General features: G+C 46.4%; 1 protein-coding gene across 1 annotated transcript; it reads left to right on the top strand.

Annotated features, from left to right (window-relative positions):
- Window positions 1–1,627: 1,627 nt before the first annotated feature.
- Window positions 1,628–15,356, top strand: LOC117891171 (protein scabrous). Its single transcript, XM_034796493.1, has 4 exons — window positions 1,628–2,603; window positions 5,244–5,640; window positions 12,806–13,351; window positions 13,460–15,356. The coding sequence occupies exons 1-4, from the start codon at window positions 2,119–2,121 to the stop codon at window positions 14,378–14,380; spliced, it is 2,349 nt and encodes a 782-aa protein (XP_034652384.1). The 5' UTR covers window positions 1,628–2,118; the 3' UTR covers window positions 14,381–15,356.
- The last annotated feature ends 5,220 nt before the right edge of the window (window positions 15,357–20,576 follow it).

The following is a 20,576-nucleotide window of genomic DNA, read 5'->3' on the forward strand; positions in this document are numbered from 1 at the left end:
AAAAAGGGGTTTGTATTCTCTAAGAGCACGTACCCCATAACCCGACTCTACCCTATTCCATGACCCATACAAGTACATTAAAAAGTAAAAACGAAACCGAAAAAATATTGCAAATTGCATTGCAGCTCATGCAAGTGGCAACAATGGCCAGTCGACTCCTATCTGTGCTCAGCGATGCGCGGATTCCATTCAGCTGACCCCACCCCACACCACACCACAATTCCAGCCACATTTATGCATAGGTACGAGCAATAAAAGAATGCATGGCCTGTAACGTTTTTACAGTGCGTAAGGCACCATTTCTGTCATAGTTTTTGCAACAATCCAAACTCCAAACTCAGCTCTCCACATTCCACTCCAACTACAGCTCCATTGCAACAAAAATTCTGCAGCCACGGGCCTATCATTTTGGTGTTTTTGTCGAATGACTTCAGCTGCACTCCCATTTCCACTTTAAAGCTTTTCCGGCTTTTATGGCTGCAGAATATCAGACCATTGGCTACGAAAAGGGAACATCTGGCCATCAGCTAATCCTTGCGAGGATAACAATCCATTCTGACAACTACAAAAAAAAAAAAAACAGAAGCCAGAATAATAGAGATTGCTGGTAGAATGGAAGATAACCTGGGGCATATCCGAAGTGTTCCCTGTCAAAACTGGAGACACAAGTTATGGGATGGAAATAAATAGAGGATTATTGAGATACCTTTCGATTGCGGAGTTTCAATGAAAAAACTTCTGAAGTATAAATAGATTCTTTAACAGCACCAACAGAGAAAGTTAGATGCAGGTATAGGAACCATAGACACATCCAGGATGCTCTGTTGTAAATGTTCTTCCCCCATCCAAGCAAATCTTAATTCCATTCCAGCCACAACCTGGCATTTCGTGCTATCATTTCACACTGTATTTCCAGCCAGAGCATTCCCGCTTCCCCCGTGTCCCACTCGCACTCCAAAGGAGCACTTCAACATGTTTTCGCACTTTTACGTCTGCCTATGGGGCAGCAGCCGTGGCCTAACATCTGCCGTTCGTTGCTGCGGCTGGAGTTGTTGTCCTGTCTGAATGTTGATTCACCGCAAGCGCGCCATGTGTCAGAAGCAGGAGCAGCAGCAGCAGGACGACCAGCAACGACCATATGCATTCGCCATTTTTGCTTACTTTCGCTGGGTCTCTGACTGAAAGGAAGTCTTCAAGCTAAATCCGGAACGAAACATACTCTACAGATCTTCATAGAGTTGAGGAGGCGAGACCTAGCCTCTATTTCGCAGTTGGATTGCTTTGCTCTTTTTGTTTAGTTAGGCGCTCTCCCTTAAGTGTGCCAGCAGCTGGCTCTCTTCGCCCACGCTTCGTGAAGTTGCTTGCTCAGGAACGCAGGCCTAAAAGGTGTATTTCCGCTCTTCCAGTGGCCCATTGTCATTGAGCTGTGATGAGAGCTCTCTGCAAAGGCCAGCCCTTGATTAAATACACCTTGGCACGAAACGAACGGCTGCTGCTGCTGTGCTGCTGTGCTGCTGCTTGTTGCATGCTCTTCAGCCATCACTTCTCTCTCGTGTGCGGCTCTCTTAGCACACCAGCCGAAGCCTGGCTTCGGGCACGAACCGGCCGCGTATAAAAGGAAGATCCGACGACGCGGCGCCCAAGTCCTGTGACGACCGCCGCGCTGACTAGTTCGTTTGCCTTGGAGCTAATCGACTCCACCATACCATACACCAAACGTATTAAGAGTGAAGCGAGTGAAGAGTACATTTATTTGGTTTTTAGTGGACTTCGTTGTGCCTCGATTCGGGTGGCCAAAAAGTGCACAGCAGAGCAGAGCAGAGCGAAAAAGAGGGAAACAGAAGGAAACAAGTGCGGTGTTTGGCGGCAGAAATAATTGTAACATTGTTTGCCAGCGCCTTTATAGGGTGTTTAACTTTCACGCCCTTCCCCCATCGCCTCCTACCCCAACCGAAAGTCGTTTGTGTCGGCATGCGTGAGAGCCATTTGCATAAATTCCACGTCTGACTTCGAGTTCTTTTCCGCGGTGTGAATGAGAAATTGCCAGACATTTCAGAAACCAGAAAAAAAGCAAGAGAAAGTTTCGCATAAATAAGCATTTAAATTGCCCCTGCAACAATGCCTGCCACCAACATTTTGCGGCTAATTCTATTGGCGGCGGCATTGAGCCGTACCGTTGTTGCAGCTGCCACCGCCGGCGTGGTGCTCAGCGACGTGAACAACATGTTGCGTGACGCCGCCCGTACCACTTCGGAGAACCCGCAGAAAGCGAAGGACAGGAAGGAGCAGACAGTGCCCTCCAGTGTGGAACTGCTGCGCTTTGTGGAGGACGCCGAGGAGGGCGTAGAGAGCGAGGACGAGAGCCTCAGCTCCCTGGAAATGCTCTCCAGCGGACAGACCCTGCCCCAGCCTGCCCAGCATACCACCGCCTCCTTCAAGCTGGACGATCAGGTGCGCCTGCTCTCCAAGCAGCTAAATGCCCTCATAATGCGCCGCCGCGAGGATTACGAGATGCTCGAGCACAATCTACGCAAGTCCCTAAGGCTCACAACGGACGCGGCCAGCGCTGATGCCGATATGCGGACTGAACTGAACAAACTCAGGTACATACAATATCTTTATGTACAGCCAAGACATTAATCAGGATAACTCCGAGTTGCATTTGAATTTTTAATTAGTAGTCCGTGCAGTTGCTCAATGTCTTTGCCATTAATTTGTGGACCGCAGGGAGAACTCTGAACCAACTTGCCCCGAGTCACGTAGAACTTTGTCGTGCAACTTTTTCCCCACCTGAATCGTCTAGTTGGGAAATTAGTCTCCCTCCAAAGTAGGCAACAGTTTTCACGTTACGCTGACTTTAAATTTTTCCAGTTGCCCAAGTTTTGGTGTGCAAAATGCGAATGGAATGCCAGGATTGTCTCCTGCTAATGCAAACAAATCTTGACAGGGGGGAAGGAGCTGAGAAATCTAATCAGAGCTGAGCCACAACGAGCAAGGAGCCCATTCGTCTGTCCATGAGCCCAGCCCAGCCCAGCCCAGCTCAGTGCTGCCCTGCCCAAGTTTGCGTAGTATTCGTGATTTGTTTTGTTGTCCGGGGACTGAGGCTGACTAATAATGATTGTCTCATCGAGCAGAACACACATACATCAGTGCCCCATCTCTCCTTGGGCTGCCTCCGTTCCCTTGGCCGTAGCGTATCCGTGTCCGTATCCGGAGTAAAAAATACGAAAGATGGCACACTCTTAATTTACTGTACAAATAGCCAAGGTTAGTCCGTGGTTGTTGCTGTCGTGGACATCGTAAACTTTGTCAGTGACACCGTAAATAATTCAGGACACGCGCACACGCACACGGAACGCACTCGTATGGCTCGTATGTGCCATGTAGAGGCAGGGAAGGAGCTCTCAGGACAACCGCCAGTCAAACGTCATGTCAACTGTGGTTTGTGTGATACACTGGCCACACACTAAGCCAGTTCCCAGTAGCTGTTGTACAGTGCCACAGCCCCACATCATTATCTGATGCGACTGTGTGGTGCGTCCTTTATGATGTGCGCCCTGTGTCCTGTCCTGAGCTCTTCTGTTGAGTAGATTTGGTTACATTTGATAGGTTTCGCAGTTGCCCGATTGGAGACCTGCAGCGGAGTTGGGCCCCCAATTTTGGTAATTAAATTGTGACCAGTAATCGCGAGGCTGATGCGAAATCCAATGTGGCTGTGGCTGTGGATGTGGATGTGGCGGTCGATACCATCAGCCATCGTCAAATCATTCGCAGCTCCAGCTGCAGTCAGCCAAGCAGTGCATGTTGCGTTTTCAATTTGCTCGCTTGTCATTGACAGCATTTTCAATTTTCACCTGAATGGCATGCCCTGTTTGGCTGTGTTTTTTTCTACATCGTCTTATGGCTGATGGAAACTCCGTGTGGCAGTCGAGCGAAAAACCCAATACATGTTCCAATTTGTTTGACATTACAACAGTTTCCAGACGTAAGGGTGCTTCCGCCACTCCATCACTCCACCCTTCCATCCTTTGTTTTCAAATACTGAAAGGACTAAAAGGCAACTCTTTTTTTTGGTTTACTTTGCTAAACATTGGGAAATCCATTGGGAAACTCCCGAAAAAGTTTCGGACACCCAACACTGGACCATGCCCAGCAACAGCCCTCCCCCGCTTTTTTAATTAAATATTAAAATAATTATGATAAAAATTGTATTGTGAAAGCTTCGCCAGCAGCAACAGAACTTTTACCACATGGGTAGCAAAAGTTTTCAAAGTCATAAAATTAACACACACACACGCATGGAAACAATTTTAAATATTGCGTATACGCAGGCGGAAATAAAAACTCAACCAAATATTATGTATGTGCAAGCCAGAGAAAAGAAGCGAAGAACAGTGCTACCCGAATTTTCTTTTTGTGTCGTGACTTTCTTGATGAAAATTTCATGTGGCTTTGCTCCTTTGACAGAGGGAACCAGAAACAGGAAAAGGAGGAGCAGCAGGAAAGACAGAGCAGGCCGGAAAGGCAGCTGCAGCAAAGCCACCAAAAACAAAACTTTTTACCTACACTCTAGAATTGTTCTGTTGCTGCCGCTCCTGCTGGTTCTGCCTCCACTTCCACTTCCGTTTCCTTCCAGCTGACTTCTTTAATTGTCTGAATTGCCACAAAAATGCGCTCAAGCTCTTCGTTCTTCGCCAATAGCTGCCACAAGTGCTACAACATTTTCGCTTTCAACATTTAAACATCGTTTTACCCACCACTTTGCTGCTGTTTGTGGCTGCCACTCTCATCTCGTGTTTTGGATTTTTGGTTAAAGTTCGTTTTGTTTTGTTTTGTTTTGTGTTTGCTAGCGATATTTTCTGTTATATGACTTCTGTGATTTCCATTTGCAAACGGATGTCGGGCGCCGTCTGGCTATGACTGGAGTTATTCCGAAAATTGAAAATAGAAAATGCGCAATGATCGGGGGGAGTTCGGAGTCGGAGTGGTTTTAGCGGGGCGGTGGAGCTTGATTATATGGCGGCTAAAATCCCATTAGCGGACCACAGGCAATTAGGTCGCCTGTCCGCTTGAAATTGTCAATTTAAATTAGATTCCCGGGCGTGGGGCCAGACAGAGCCGCAATTATAATGTTACGCACAGGCATCGTGCTCCTGCCGCTCCCTACGCTGCTAATTAAACGTACTTTCCGATAGATAGAGAGAGATTTTAATACTTGAATTTCGATTTTGTGCATTCCACAGAGAGGAGGTGGCTAGTCTGCGCGGCTCCCAGGGCAGCAACAAGGAGCGCCTCACCGTCGAGTGGCTGCAGCAGGCCATATCCGAGATACGCAAACAGCTGGCAGAGCTGCAGCATACTGCCGGCACCGTGGCCAAGGACGTGCAGCAGCGCAGCGCCGGCTACGAGGATCTGGCAACAATCCGCAACGATTTCCAGCAGATCAAGCTAGAGCTGGCCGCCCAGCACGAGCGACAGCAACAGACCGAGGTGCTCGTCCAAGAGCTGCGCGAGGAGATGCTCCAGCAGGAAGAGGACTACCAGCACGCCCTTTCCCGCCAGCAGAAGGTAAACCCCCAGCCAAACTCTGCCAGCATCGAGGAGGAGAGTAGCAGCAGCAGCAGCGGCAGCAGCCAGGAGGTGGGTGCACACTTTATGCTAATGATCAGATAAGCACGCAGGGCCCGTCCAGGTGGAGGACCCTGGTTTAGGGCCTCGCTTTAAGTGCGGGCCCCATAAAGCCGCCACCAACCTGGTGGGGCATTATCTGGCCGTTTTATGCCTTATTTTATACTCGAAGCCAGCTCGGATGGGGTGGAGCGGGTGGCCTGTGGCGTGTCCCATCATCATGCGGCACGATGTGCTAACGAGTCGCGTTGAGACGGGTCGAGAGCCGAGGCCCAGCCCTCTGCCTCTTGTTTTAATGGCCTGGCTGTGGCAGTGCCACATACGTTGCCCAAATTACTCATACGCACCGCAGGACGTAGTCGTATTTAATATTTAATGCGTGGCACTCAGCGACCCCCTCTAAGCCAATGAAGCCCTTATTGGCCATGTGAATCATTTGGAGAGATGACTGAAATTGAGGATCTTTCACTTTCTAGGGGGAGTATGGCAGGCAGAGAACGAATCCTGAATGGGGGAATCGATGCAACTGAAAATCTAGGGTCGATGAAGCTGGAATTTTCAGACAGTCGATTTCCTTGCACCTTGTTAATTCAGGAGAACATCAGGAGAAGCAGCAGCAGCAGCAGCAGCAGCATCGACCACAGACAGGACAGTGAAGGAGGCAACAATAATGGCAAAAAACAAAAGCAGCTGCCAACAGGTAAAGAGGCAACCAAAAAGCAGGGCTGCCGGGCTGCTGTTGCTGTTGGTGTGCACCGGTTTCGGGGCAACGGGGCAACAAGCTCCCCAAGTTGCTTCATTAAAAGGATTATGCGCGTCGGTCAGCCCCAATATGAGGATGCCGCTGCGTCGAACGACCGTCAGCAAAATATGTCAGTGGCGCCCTTTTCCCTTGGGGAAAAGCTTAAAACTGGTTTATCTGCCACCACCTGTTCTGTTGGCATCGCTTCTGCTGCTGCTGCTGCTGTCCCCACCCATTCCCTTGCTCTTGGCGTGCCCCACTTTGAAGTTCAGCTTGAACGAAATTTGTTTGCTTAGACGAATACTTTGTCTTCCTTTGTGTACGCCACACACAAAAGCCAAGAAATTTCATTGAGCCAAAGCAATTACCCGTGAATGAAAGGCGAAATAGAATTTTCAAGCTAAATCATAAGGAAACAACAAAATGGAACACTTTTGGTGCACATCCCAACCTTGGCTTACCCGTTAACTCCAATGAAAATAATCCTTATCCAATCGAAATTGGATCCGAAGCTAGGCAGAACCCTAGATAAATTGATGAAGGATGATCTTCTGGCACAAAAGAAGGCACGTCTATCCCTTCACATCATTTCATAACCCCATATACCCTGGATCTCCTCGTGCACGGGGTATATCAAATGGGGGATTAAATGCTCAGCCAGGCTGCTTAAGCGGCTTTCGCCGGACCTTCAACGCACACGCAAGCATCAATGAGGCCTCCATCTATGTGTGTGTGTGTGTGTGTGTTAATGTTAACCTATGTGTGTGCCAGGATGCATGTGTGTGTGTCTATATACTCGTATTATTAATGGGATGGGAGCAGGGGTGCTCTCTGCCAAAAATATATAACGAAATTGCTGAAAATTGCAAAACAAAAAGCAGGAAATCACCTTTTAATCGCCTTCAATGGGAATGGCTAGGATGAGCAGGGAGCAACACAGAGGGGGAAACACAGAGTCGGAGGTTCCCTCCCCTCCCGCTGGTCAGTGGCAAGTGGTCCAGCGGCCAGCTGCTTCAGAAACTGGCTTCTGAGGGACGGACTCTTGTCGTTGCCGCCTTTTGTCTTACCAACTTTTGGCAGAGTCAACCGAAGGAGTGGGAGAGGGACAGGGAGTAGCAAAAAAAAGGAGAGTCAGACAGCTGAAAGAGAGAGAGAGAGAGAGAGCGAGGAGGGCTAGCAGCAACGGCAGATGCTCTCAAGTGTCTCGATAATCAGTTTTCTCCCTTGCTGCCTGGCTTCCTTTTCTGCCCCCGTCCTTTCATTCTCTGTTGATTTGATCCTTTCCATTATGAGGAAAGTACTCTAATGGGCAGCAAAGGGTACTATGATTCGGAAGAAATACTTGGAGCAACCACGCAGATCCCATGAGGAATATTACTTTCCGATTTACATAAAGCTAGAACACAAGCTAGAACTCGATTGCACTTTATTGATCTGCCTGCAAAGTAATGCATAATGAATGAAGTGTATCAATAGCTTCGGTTTTCGATGTTAACCAACATTACCTGCTTCCCACCGACTGACAGACAGACGGGGAATCGTTGGAGGTGAGCAGGACGGACATGAACATCGAAACCTGTTCCTGAAACTTTCCCATAAGACACAGACAAGAACCACGAGCAATTTTTTGGAAACTGTTATTATAAAAGCGCAACAAAGCAGAAATTAGGTTAAATTAGAACAAAGAGCAGGCAACAGCACACAGAGAGGACCGAGAACTGAGAGCAGAGAAGAGGATGGGATGGCAGCTGGGGAACCGAAAGCAGCTCAAGGAGAACCACCAGCAAAATAAATAAAAATAATATAAAACAACAACAATAAAATTGTACAGGTGGCTGGGAAAAAGCTCAAAATTCGTTGTGTGTCTGGATAAATTTAATCAACTTTTCTTTATTTGATTACATGGAAAATGTGGCAAAGAGAGAGAGAAATTAAGGGAAATGTGTGGGAAGGAAAGTAGACAAAATTAGGAAAATTAAAAGAAATATGCAGAAAAATGACCAGAGAGAACCTTTTTGGATTGGGCGGCAAATTGTGGCAAAAATTCTGGGAAAGGACAGAGTCAAATGCTAAGGAGAAAATCCATAAATGGAAATGCGCAATAAATAATAGAAATATGTAAAAATAATTTACAGAAACTGTGTACATAGCATCTCAAAAAATAAAAAGGGAACCATTTAAAGCTCTGCAGATTAAAGCGAACCTAAACTCTTAACCCAAGGGTCAGATTACGAAGCGTTCGAGTAAATAATTAATTAAATGAAATTCCTCTTAAATTGGTTGTGGTTGCTCTTTCGATGGCAGTCAACTCCTTTGTTGGGTATGTACCAGGGCATAGGTACCCTTATTGGCCCTAATCTAAGACTTTGTACATACATACTACTCCTCGACCTCGTTCTCGTTCTCGCTTTCGTTCTCGTAACCGTATACCCACTTACCCATCAGAGGTGCTGTCGTTTGAGCTCTAATCGATTCCCCTGGTCAGGGGTCGTCGGCGTCTGAACAAAGGGCACATCTGCCTGTGACAGCATGGCATTGGCTATAATCTGACAACTCTAATTGCAAATTTCTGCCAAAGATATGTCTAAGCACAGGCACCAGAACATGCCCATATGCATACACATACATACATACATATGTATGTATGTACATATGTTATACAACAAAACGCGTTGATGAAAGCTGTCACTGGCAACAGTTGTCGAGAGAGAGAGGCAAACTCCTGCCCAAAAGAAGACACAAAAAAAAAGAAAGGAAAAGGCAAATGTTTATCATTGGTTATTGATGCTACCATAACTGCCACAAGGAGTCGGAAAGAATGGAATCTGGTACATGCTCAAGCTCATATGAGGGGCTTGCTGTTAAATTAGCAAAGCAAACAAATGCGCGGCCGGCAGACAGACAGACAAACACGACAGATAGACAGATATATGTATGTATATACATATGTACATGTGTGTGTGTATATAGAGGCAGCAGCAGCAGCAGCATCCTAAAGCAGAAACAGGAAGGAGCAGAACGAGACAAAAGGAACGAGCCCCATGAGCAGGCCTGAGACACGGCAGGCATTTCGGCGTTTGCTCCCCCGCCCCCATAACATACACCACACTCCGTTCTCAGGCATTTTTACCTTATTTATGTTGATATTTGTTTTGCTTTTGTTTCATGTTACGTTCCATTCTCTCCCTGGTCGCTACACTGCGAGCAAATATTCACCCTTAAGCCGAAGAGTGTTCCAATCCATTCTTCAATCTGAGAATACTGAAATCTCCCAGTCCGCTCACTTAAGAAAGGATTTATAATCTGTTTGATTGTAAGGTCTCTCTTATGGCACGGAAACTTGCATCGCTAGTTTCTCTCAGTGTAGCCGTCCTGTCACTGCTTGGCCCTCTATTGTTTCTGTTTCTGCTGTTGTTTCTTCTGCTGCTGCCGCTGCTGTTGTTGCTGGCAATTTGTTTGATTGTTCTAGAGGTTGTTGTTACTGCTGCTGCTGCTCCTAAGGTGCCCCACACCACCTCCCACTCCTGTACATATGTATTTATGTGTATGTTTATAAGAGTAATACCTACAGCTGTACATACTTGATATTTATTTCATGAGTCGAATTATCTTTATTGAAACTTTTGGCATGCACTTGAGACATGATTGGGGCTGGGATCGGAATCGGAATCGGTTCTGCTTGAATGGCAATTTGATACTAGCTGGGGGGATGGGGGAGAGCGGATCTGCATGACTCGAATTGCTTTTCAATTTCAAAAAGAGTTTTTTATGCATTGAAAATGCCAGAGCTGTGCTCTTTGTGCTTTACACAAGAAAATTAAATGTGCTTTTCGGCGGAATATTTGTGGGAATAATTCTAGTAGGAAATTATGCACACGTCTGCCAGTTTTATTTTTTGTTCGCCAAGGATAAGGTTGACGTTGACGTTGCCTTTGGGTTCAGGCTGGAGGTTGAGGTCGCCCTAACACCGGGCCGGGCCCCCAAATGCGCATTAACTTAATGGCATTTTGTGGCGCCCGCTTCCCTAGGAGTCTTCCACCAATCCGCCACCCCCTCCGACTGAGCGTAACTTTTTCAAGCATCGCACAAAAGTCCTATTACATTTTTACGACAATTCGCCGTAGAGCAAAAGCACAAGCTGAAGCAGGTCCTGATGGAGTGGCAGCAGCAGCAGATTTTTGCTCTTTTTCCCTTTGCAATGCAACAATCTTCACCCCCCCTGGCCCTCTGGAATAGCTGTCACGCTAATAGCAAATCCTTGTTAGCTTTCACTTAAGTACAACATGTAAAATTTTCACTTTTAATCCTTGAACAAACCCACGAAAGAAGCTGGGGATTTTGGATGCTGCAGCCTCTCGCTCCACTCACCCTGCGCGGTGTCTGTGTGTGTCTGGAAATTAATTAGTTGACTGCTCCTCCTGCCCTGCCACTCTTCTCGGGATCCGTTATCCATTTCAAATATTTATGCTTTAATTTCGATTTCAATTAACGCGGCCATCGGCGAGCCATCCCCGTAAAGAAATCATTTTCATTTCGGGGCAGACAAGATATTTTAGCTGCATAAATCACATTTAATTATTGCGCTGATGGCCGGAATTTATATGCCACCTCACCGACACGGACAAATATATATTGAGGAAATTCTCCTTTTTTGATGGCCGCTTCCCCGTCTCGCGTCTCGTCCAGAGTTCATATAAAACGCGAACGTGTCGTATTAGCTGCGTTCGTGACCTTTCGCATAAAACAACGTCGGTGCCGCCCACAACCCACAGCAGCGAGTGCAGCACCACTGCCGCACCACACTGCGGCACGTGCGTGAGGGCAAAGCAAACAGCGATAGAGCGTGCGAGAGAGAGGAAGGAACTCCCTACGCTGCGGGAGTAAGAGTGGCAGCAATGTGCCCGCTCCGAACCATTCGAACCTCGATGAGGCCCAAACGCAACTTTGGCATAAATATTCATGAATTCGTACACATTTTCCATATTGTTTTTACTGTTGGCTTTCTGTTTGTTTTCACTTCCCGGCGACTAATTGAATTCGAGGAGAGAAATTCCTTCAAATTACGGAAAATAAATTAATTGTTAAAAGACCGACTTTGTATATCTTTCGGGAAAAAGTCAAACAGTCTGTCAATTAAAAGGGATGGCCCAATATTTAATGAATGTTTTTGCACAGATTTATTGTTATTTAAAACAAGAAAATTATAAAGCCAGTGGAGCAATATGTTTTCACATTTTGTTGTAATAATTGAATAAAAGGAGAAGGTAAAATGAGTTTCAGTTATATTCTTCGATGCAAAGGGCTTTCCCATAAAGAACTGTCCGCATTTTATTTGAATTTAAAATATTTTAGTGATTTTCAATGTGCAAATCTCTGTTCTGTGGTTAAATAAAAGCTTTCAATGGAGTCTGAAAAAACTCATATTATTTGGGTTTCACTTTTTTGGCGTATGAAATGTAAAGACGAGAGAAATTACATTTATTTTCTGTACGTATTGGTGTCCCAGAGATAACCCCCTTAAAGAACATAAAAAAGTTGGCAATGCAGAAAAAAAATCATCAAAGTGAAAGCAGGGAAAATCCTTAAATGGAACACGAAATGGTATTCGTTTTTCTCTTGATTTCGACCCTTTTTAAAGCAGATACTCCAAGTACATATATCATAATTTTGCCCCAGGCAGGACCTCCTTCTGGGTTGACACATTCATTGCATTCATTAGCAGCACATTTTCAGTCGAGTTTTGTCCCCAGCAGCGTCGTCCTTTATTAGTCAATTACGAGAGACTTTTCTATGAATGATGGCAGCGGAGCAAAAGTAACCATCTAATGAAAGGAAAACATAACGAAACGAGTGAGAGGGCGTAGATACTCGTACACATAGATATCACGGCCATGCAAATCCATTCACTGCACTCCGCAGATAGTTGCTCGGAGACGGTAGATGAATGTGACCCAAATGGCATTACCTTTAGCTTACAGCTGCTCGCGAGGCTGTCACTCTGCGAAATTATTTCTATGCATATTGTGGGTGTGTGGAAATTTATGCAGCTTCTTTTTTCCCTTAGAGGGTTGAGAGCAGCAGCAGCAGCAGCAGCGGAAGCTTCGGGGATTTACACGCTTTTGGCGTGGCTGTGGCTGGTGCTGACATTATTGTTGCAAGCTTTTCAGTCTCCATCTTGCAACCTCCTACCCACACCCACACCCACACCTACACAAACCTCATGTCACACTGCCGCGGCTTTTGCCTGGTTATGAAATGCATTTATAATAAATGGATTTAGCATTCAATTCCCAGCACATAATCCCAGCGCACGACACATACAACAAAAGAATCTCGTGGAGCTTTGGAGTACTCTTTAGATACTATAAAAAGCATTTGGTTCTTGCAAGCTCCTCCTAATCTCCATATGTAACCCCTTTTCTCCTTTCTTTACAGCTCTCTGGCTCCAGTTCCAGCTCCAACGTCGCTCTGGCCGACCACAAACGCCGTCACTGCCGCTTCCAGAGCCAACAGATCCACGCACTGCAGCAGGCCCATCGTGGACTTCGGCGGCAGGTGAATGAGCTGCGATTCCATCACATTGATGAGCGGGTGCGCGGCCTGGAGGTGGAGCAGCATCGCATTGCCAATGCCAACTTCAATCTGAGCAGCCAAATCGCGTCGCTGGACAAGCTGCACACCTCCATGCTGGAGCTGCTCGAGGACGTGGAGGGGCTGCAGACGAAGATGGACAAGAGTATACCGGAGCTGCGGCATGAGATCTCCAAGCTGGAGTTTGCCAACGCCCAGATCACCTCGGAGCAGAGCCTGGTGCGGGAGGAGGGCAAGAACGCGGCTCGCTCCCTCCAGGCCATGGCCGTCAGCGTCAGCGTGCTGCAGGACGAGCGCAATGGCATACGGAAGCTCGTGAGCACAGTGGAGAGCCTGCAGACGAACGTGGACAGGCTGCAGTCGCTGGTGAACGATGAACTGAAGAACAAGGTAGGTCCCGCTCCTCCTACCGATCTCTTTGATGCAGATTGATCGAAATTCCTTGCACACATTCTATATATCCTTTTCCCTCTTTTTCCTTTATGTCGTCTCCTGCAGCTCTCCCACCTGAACAAGCCCCACAAGCGTCCGCACCATCAGCTGCAGCAGCAGCAACAGCAGCTGCAACAGGAGGCCAGCATCGACTCGGCCCTGGCAGAGACCCTCGTGAGCGAACTGGAGAATGTCGAGGCACAGTACGAGGCCATCATCAACAAGCTGCCACACGACTGCAGCGAGGTGCACACACAGGCGGATGGCCTGCATCTGATTGCGCCCGCCGGCCAGCACCACCCCCTGATGTCGCACTGCACCGCGGATGGATGGACCACGGTGCAGCGACGCTTCGACGGCAGTGCCGACTTCAATCGCACTTGGGCGGACTATGCCCATGGCTTCGGCACGCCCGGCGGCGAATTCTGGATCGGCAACGAGCAGCTGCATCACCTCACGCTGGACAATTGCAGCCGCCTGAGGGTGCAGATGCAGGACATCTACGACAACGTGTGGGTGGCCGAGTATGCCCGATTCTACATCTCGTCGCGTGCCGATGGCTTCCGCCTGCAGATCGGGGAGTATAGCGGGAATGCGTCCGATGCACTCAACTACCAGCAGGGTATGCAGTTCTCGGCCATCGACGACGACCGCGACATCTCACAGACGCACTGCGCTGCCAACTATGAGGGGGGCTGGTGGTTCTCTCATTGCCAGCACGCCAATCTGAATGGGCGCTACAATCTGGGGCTGACTTGGTTCGACGCCGCCCGCAACGAATGGATAGCGGTCAAGTCCAGTCGGATGCTGGTGAAGCGCGTACCTGCCGCCGAGTGTCAGGCGGCAGCAACAAGCGCTGCGGGCGCTGCGCCGTTTGCGACAAGTGCAACCTCAACCACAAACCCAGAGGCGGTGTCGGTGGCATTGGCGGCATCCACCAGTACGCCCAGTACTGTGGTGCAGTTCATTGCCGCCGGACAGGCGTAAGTGAGCTGTAAACACCCACCCCCAGACCCGTGAAGCGGGCAACGGGTACAGGGAACGGCTACAGTGAACCACCAGAGCCAGGCCTACTATAGTTGGGAGTGCACTGATCGTTTGTGGGAGTGCTGGCGGAAATGGAGTGTGGATGGTGGAAGTGGAGCTCTAAAAGATCCCTAATCCTAATCCTAATTATGTTAGTGTAAAGTGGACGCACAGTCCTTGTACATAGTCTAAACAGCCCTAAGTTGTAGCATTAATCTGTCAAATGGAGCTTTCCCTAGAGACGTGTGTGCGCGTAGTCAAAGTGTCGATCCATCAGTTGTGTCGTCGTAAACCCAAGCAAAACGTATAAATATTCAATTCTTTGGTCTTTCAAGCAGATCTCATAGAGGCTTAAGTCCCACACAGCTCTCGAGGGAGGGTGAGAGCGGGAATATCATATGAGAAGAAGCCGAGTGGAGTGAATGTCTAGACATAGTCCACCCCTGCCCCATCCCACGTAACTTAGTTCTTACCTTTAAGAGCAGCAGCTATCGACCTATTCTAGGCTAAGGCTCATCTCAGACAAATAATAAATATACAGAATATGGAAATGGACATGGAAAACATGTACTTTCAGCGTCAGTTTAAGGATCTAGCTTAGGGCCCCCCATATCAGTCATAAACAGTAAAGATATCTAGATATAGCGTTGGTAATTGTACTTGTAATTGTAATTGTTGTAACATATGTATAATGTTGGGTCTTACATATATAGCTCCCACCCCTACCCCCCATTAATGCTTACTAAGTGTCTGCTTCAGAGTTGTAATCCCCCCCAATCGAACAACCAAACCAAGCCCCCGCCCCTAAGCAAACCAACCAACCAACCAACGGAGTCGCATGCCAAAGAGATCAAGTCAGAAATAGTTACCGAAAACACCTACAAAAGTATGCAAATTTATACACACAAAACGAAATAAAAACGAAAGAACGAAAACGTAAAAAATAAAAACTATTTTCTGCAGTTTTGCATATACCAAAAACAGAACAAATGAAGTGAACGGAAGGAAGGAAGGATGGATGGAAGGGCGAAACATACGAGCTAAAAACATGCATTTAGAATATAAGTTATGAACTATATTATGTATACATATACAGACATATATGTACATATGTATACAATAATTGTATACCTTAACTTTATGTCCTGTACATTAGGAAACTTAAATTCGAAACTAAAACACACACAAGGCACGGCCCTATTTTACAAATAAATGAATTGATGTGAACGAAAAAAACTCGCTGAAAAAAAACACACAAAAAAAGAACAGAATAAATATTTTGTGAGTTTTAATTTAAGAGTAGAGCGGGGAGCAAGCGGATGGAGAGACTTCGTGAGCATGTAATTAATTAAACTGGCAGAAAGAACTCAATCCGAGCAGAGTCTAAGTAATCGACTCTGAGGCATGGGGTTCCATTTGCCCCGACCATCGACTTTCAATCACTATTCTTATGCTACGCTGGAGAGCTTCGCCTAGTCATGCACACGCACACATACACATCCCCATATATGTACGTAAAATGGAAGATATATTTCAATTGAAGGAGTAAGATGGAATAGTTTTCTTTCGTATAGCTTGGGGCCATTTATCAGCACGGGAAAAGTTGCCAGCCAACTTCCACCAGCCAAGCTGAACTTTAATAATGCAAAGCTCTGACATTTTTCATCTTCTCGTTATATTGAATCCGCTTTGAGGGGGCATGGAGCCTGGGGCCATGGCCTGACACGCTGATCTTCTTATTTATGCATTTATTTTGTTGACACTCTGCAGTCAAAACTCGCCAAAGCTGCAAATGGATAACTGTGACTGTGACGGCGACTCCATCTCGGCTTTCGACTCCGGAATCCGGTAAAGTTCAAAGCGAACATATATATTCGAAAAAATCGTGGCCGGATGAGAAATGCATGGCAATTTTGTTATGCAAATGTGCCAGAGAGCATACAAATTGACAGGATACGCAGTGTACGTTGGGCATTTGAATTGAAATGTTAGATTTGCGACATTTATTTCTAGACAGACAACAAACGAATGAGTCTCTGGCTCTGCTCCTTGGGTGAGTGGTGCCCCGAGAAGTGGCTTTTAAATTCATTTCGAGATGTTACTTGGGTTCGGCGGCTTTTCAGACAGTCAACAGGAGTTTCTGCTCCATTTAACCTAAGAGCGTCTTGCGAATAAAATCAAATTTGGAGTGAGAACTCTCCACCACCAACCCACAAAAAAAGAATCTAAAGCCGTCCTAAGGACCGAAGCTTTAGATACACTTGCACAGCCATTATCTCTATAACTTTTTGGATCATTTCCAGAGACATTCTGTCCATCCTCTCTATCCTATAGTTGCTTCAGCAATTTCTCAACCGATTGATACCATGGCAGCTAATTAATTAAAACTTGCAGAAACAGCCAGGTAATAATCTGAAATTCAAAATTTAAATCGTTACAAACATCTGCTCGAAATCATAAGACCCTATTTAAGGATGTGAAAAGTGGCAAAGAGAATGGAAAGGAAATTGCGTACAAAGTGGGACCAAAACGGAAGACCGCTCACCTCCAAAAGTAAATAAATGGAAAAAGGAAAAGCGTTTCCCACGCATTTAAAATGGGAATCATTTATGGTCGAAATGGCTGCCCCACCACTACCATTTGCATTTCCGGCAATTAAGAAAGGGCTCGAGGCAGTACTCGGGCTCTGATTCGGACTCGGACTCCACTTGACTTGGCCAAGGACAATGCATCCTCCAAAAACAAGCCAAGCGGAATGGAAGCTCCGAAATGATGTAAGCCCTGGCTGATGCTCAATGGAAAATGTTTGCGCTTTTATTGTAACTTGTATAATATTTAATTGTTTTTTTATTATGAAATTATCGCTGTTTTCCCATTGTTCTGCCTTTCGGGTTCCCTGCACTTTTCATAATAAATGTGCAGCGCGGCGTAAGAGCAATTACAGCGTCAGCACCAAAGGCTTGCACATAAATATGATGTTTAAAATAAAATCATGTAATCAAACCTTCCCCTTCAGGGCAGATATGTTCAATTTAAATATATATTTAAATACACACATACATACATACATATGTACATAGCTAATTCCATTTTATTTAATGTCTGACACACGTCTCAACGATTTAATTAAAAGGCATAATGCCTTTTGAGCTCTACAGCTCAGCAACAAAAAAGTTCTAATACATTTTTACGGCTTTAAGGCAGTGCCCAGAATGGCACAGCAGCTAATGGCAGAGATGGGACCCGAACACAAATGGCACGAGGCGACATATGGGGCTTGTGGCTGTGGAACGCTTGTTAGCCTTCTCTTTTAATCAGCTTTCGGCGCGTAGTTTTGCCCCGTCTTCGTGTGGCTGGAGCCAGATAATGTGACTGTGGAGCACAACCCAACCACACCAGACCCTGCTCTTGCTGTGCAGAGTTTGGGAAAATACGTAGGGGAAATATGCTAATTTTAATTAGCATGAAACCTACATATGCCACTCACACACTATCTCTGGCTGCCATGTTTGTGTCTCTTGTGGTGGTGGGGAAAGGGCAAACACAAAGACAAAGGATGACATTTGAAGTGCCAATCGAAGAGTTCATTAAACCTAAAAGTTGTCGGTTGATAATAATCTTCAAATACGATTAAGTTTCATAAGTAATCTCATCCCGGAACTTGGCTTCCTGCGCTCTCTTTTCCTGGTATCCCAACTATGTCATATGCACTCACATCCCCTCCCCTGCCACCACTTGCCTTTCTCTCTGGCCAAACACAAAGGAAAGTAATCACACGCCTTTGTGCAGGCCCACTTGAAATTCTGAAGAGATCCTTGGCTTCGGCTCAGCCAATATGCTCAGCCTTTTGCTCCTTTCAGGAGGACCTTTCTGCTTTTGTTTTTTTGTTTTATTTTTTATTTTGGTGAAACATTGCTGAAAGTCGCAGTCTAGGGCAGAATGAAATTCAGCCTAAAGTCCTATTGTTTCCTGGCCAGGCCCACTTTACACTTAGGGTACAACAGGTGTATATTATTTTCGTGGGCTCAGATTTAATCTCATTAAGACTTTGCAGCCACTGCACTTTGTGTGCGTTTAGCAGATGTGTCAATTTCCATTTAAATTATTACTTACTGAAGCGAAAAAAGGGTACAGGGTATACAGGTTATACCAAGGTATTCTCTGGTCGAGAATGTAGATTGGTAGAGCTATTGTTTTTATCTATGGACTTGCTATTTCAGTTCTGTCATTGCTGTGATGCTCCTTCAGCTGGTCCTTCTGCCAATGTTGCTGCCTCCCTGGCGTTGGCGATTATTGTTGCAAAGTTGGTTGACAACTTACCTCCTACGGCTGCCCCCGAGCCCATCCATCCACCTATCCACCCGCTAGCCATGCAGATAATGGGTTGCGCCACCAAGCGTAATAGGGCTGAAGCCAGTGGAAGGCGAACTCTACAGAAAATAAACAGTTGGACAGCCAACTTGGGCATAGTTGAGTCTCTTTCGCTCCCTCGCAGTCGCTCAACTTCTCAGTTTCGCAGTTTCTTAGTTTCCCCCTGAGCTGCCGAGCTCTTCTGCCATCTCTTCTTCAGTTCTTCATAGCTATGGCTCATAGTACGAGTAGATAGTTGTGCAGTAGCTGTCTCCTTGCTGTCCCTGCCTTGACTTTTCTCGCTATATTATTTCTTCTTTTTTTGGCCTTTACTGTATTATTATTATGTGCGGAGGGCCATCGTCTGAGAAAGTTTGCCATTCTATAACGACTTTGAATTTTTAATAATAGAATGCTCGAGCGGAGCAGTTCTCTGGCATCTTTAGTGGGATCGGACTGTCGGGCTGAGGCGACGGCGGCTTAGCTTTTGTTATGATTTTAATGTATTTTGGGCCACTACGCCGAGCCACGGGAAATTGAATATCCGTTAAGATATTTTAACAATTTATGGTCTCTGATTCTGATTGCCACGGTACGTATGCGGAATGGATAGTGCTGTGCTTCGCAGCAAATTGAAAATGAATCGAAAATGAAACGAAGCCATGTGAAGCGAACCGAACCGAGGCGAACCGAACAGAGAGACAGCGAGACTCAGGACAGACAGTCAGGACAGACAGTCAGGAGCTGGAGGAAGAGCAGTCAGCATCAGGCCTGGGCCATAATGAGCAAGTCAATAGCCTGCCCAGCGAAAGGAAGGAATGAACGCAGGATACAAAAAACTCGTGCCAGAGTGCCAGAGCAAGGGCAATCGATGATGGCCCAAGGAAGCAGTCGGCAGCCTTTCGCTCCTTGTCATGCAGCGAAAGGCGATAAAAAGCAGATTGCAATTTGTTTCACTGATTTCCATGCTTTTGGCCCTATTTGCATGACGGAAACTTTCATTAACATCAAACAGAAACTGAAATTGAAGCGGCAACAGAAAGAGACGCGCCAAGCCACAAGGGATACATACAAGGCCCCAAAACCTCAATCTTTCGTTCAATCAAAATTCCACCCACGCCACGGAGTCAGGCAGCCAGTCAGCCACTCAGTTGTGTTGTGTACTTCGAGTATCACTTAATGTGGCAGTCACTCGAATCTGCCTTAATAAGTTGCATTCTTCATTTGGGCCATTTGCATATAATTGACGCAGCGGCAGCAGCAGGAGCAGCAGGATAGCCAGACCACAAACAAGAGTGCCGACCAATTTAGCACCTCCAGGAAATACCAGATTCTGTGGGCAGTCTGTCCATTTCAGAAAACTCCTACAACCAATTAGTTCCCAAATAATGGAGAGAAATGACTTTTCATCTCTCAACCGCAAACAAAAGTCCATTCCATGGACTTCACTTCACACTCCACAGCAATCTCCTCTGCCATCAACACTCTCCGAGTGGGCCATGAAGATGTCTTTATTTATGCATGAAATTTTGATGCTGCTGCTGCTGATGCCGGCTTGCTGCCGACTTCTGGCCCGCCCGTCAGGATGTCGTTGAGTTGTGGCAACTCTTGTTGTGTGTTTGAAGTAATTTGAACAAATTTGCGAGACATTTTGTGGGCTCTTAGCAAATATTTTAGGCCTGACCCCCAACTCCAAATGGCAGCCCAGCTGGCGGCTCTTTGCGGACAAAGGGCAATTAACTTAAATAATTAGCCAAAACTTTTGCCGTTGAGTTGAATCTGGCTGCGAGACGAGGAATGGTTAAGT

The sequence above is a fragment of the Drosophila subobscura genome, chromosome E (genome assembly GCF_008121235.1).
Source record: "Drosophila subobscura isolate 14011-0131.10 chromosome E, UCBerk_Dsub_1.0, whole genome shotgun sequence".
Lineage (NCBI taxonomy): Eukaryota > Metazoa > Arthropoda > Insecta > Diptera > Drosophilidae > Drosophila > Drosophila subobscura.

Coding starts and splice junctions, on each gene's coding strand:
- LOC117891171 (XM_034796493.1), top strand. CDS start 2,119: ATGCCTGCCACCAACATTTTGCGGCTAATTCTATTGGCGGCGGCATTG. Junction 5,641..12,805: donor GCAGCGGCAGCAGCCAGGAG/GTGGGTGCACAC, acceptor CTTTCTTTACAG/CTCTCTGGCTCCAGTTCCAG. Junction 13,352..13,459: donor ACGATGAACTGAAGAACAAG/GTAGGTCCCGCT, acceptor CGTCTCCTGCAG/CTCTCCCACCTGAACAAGCC.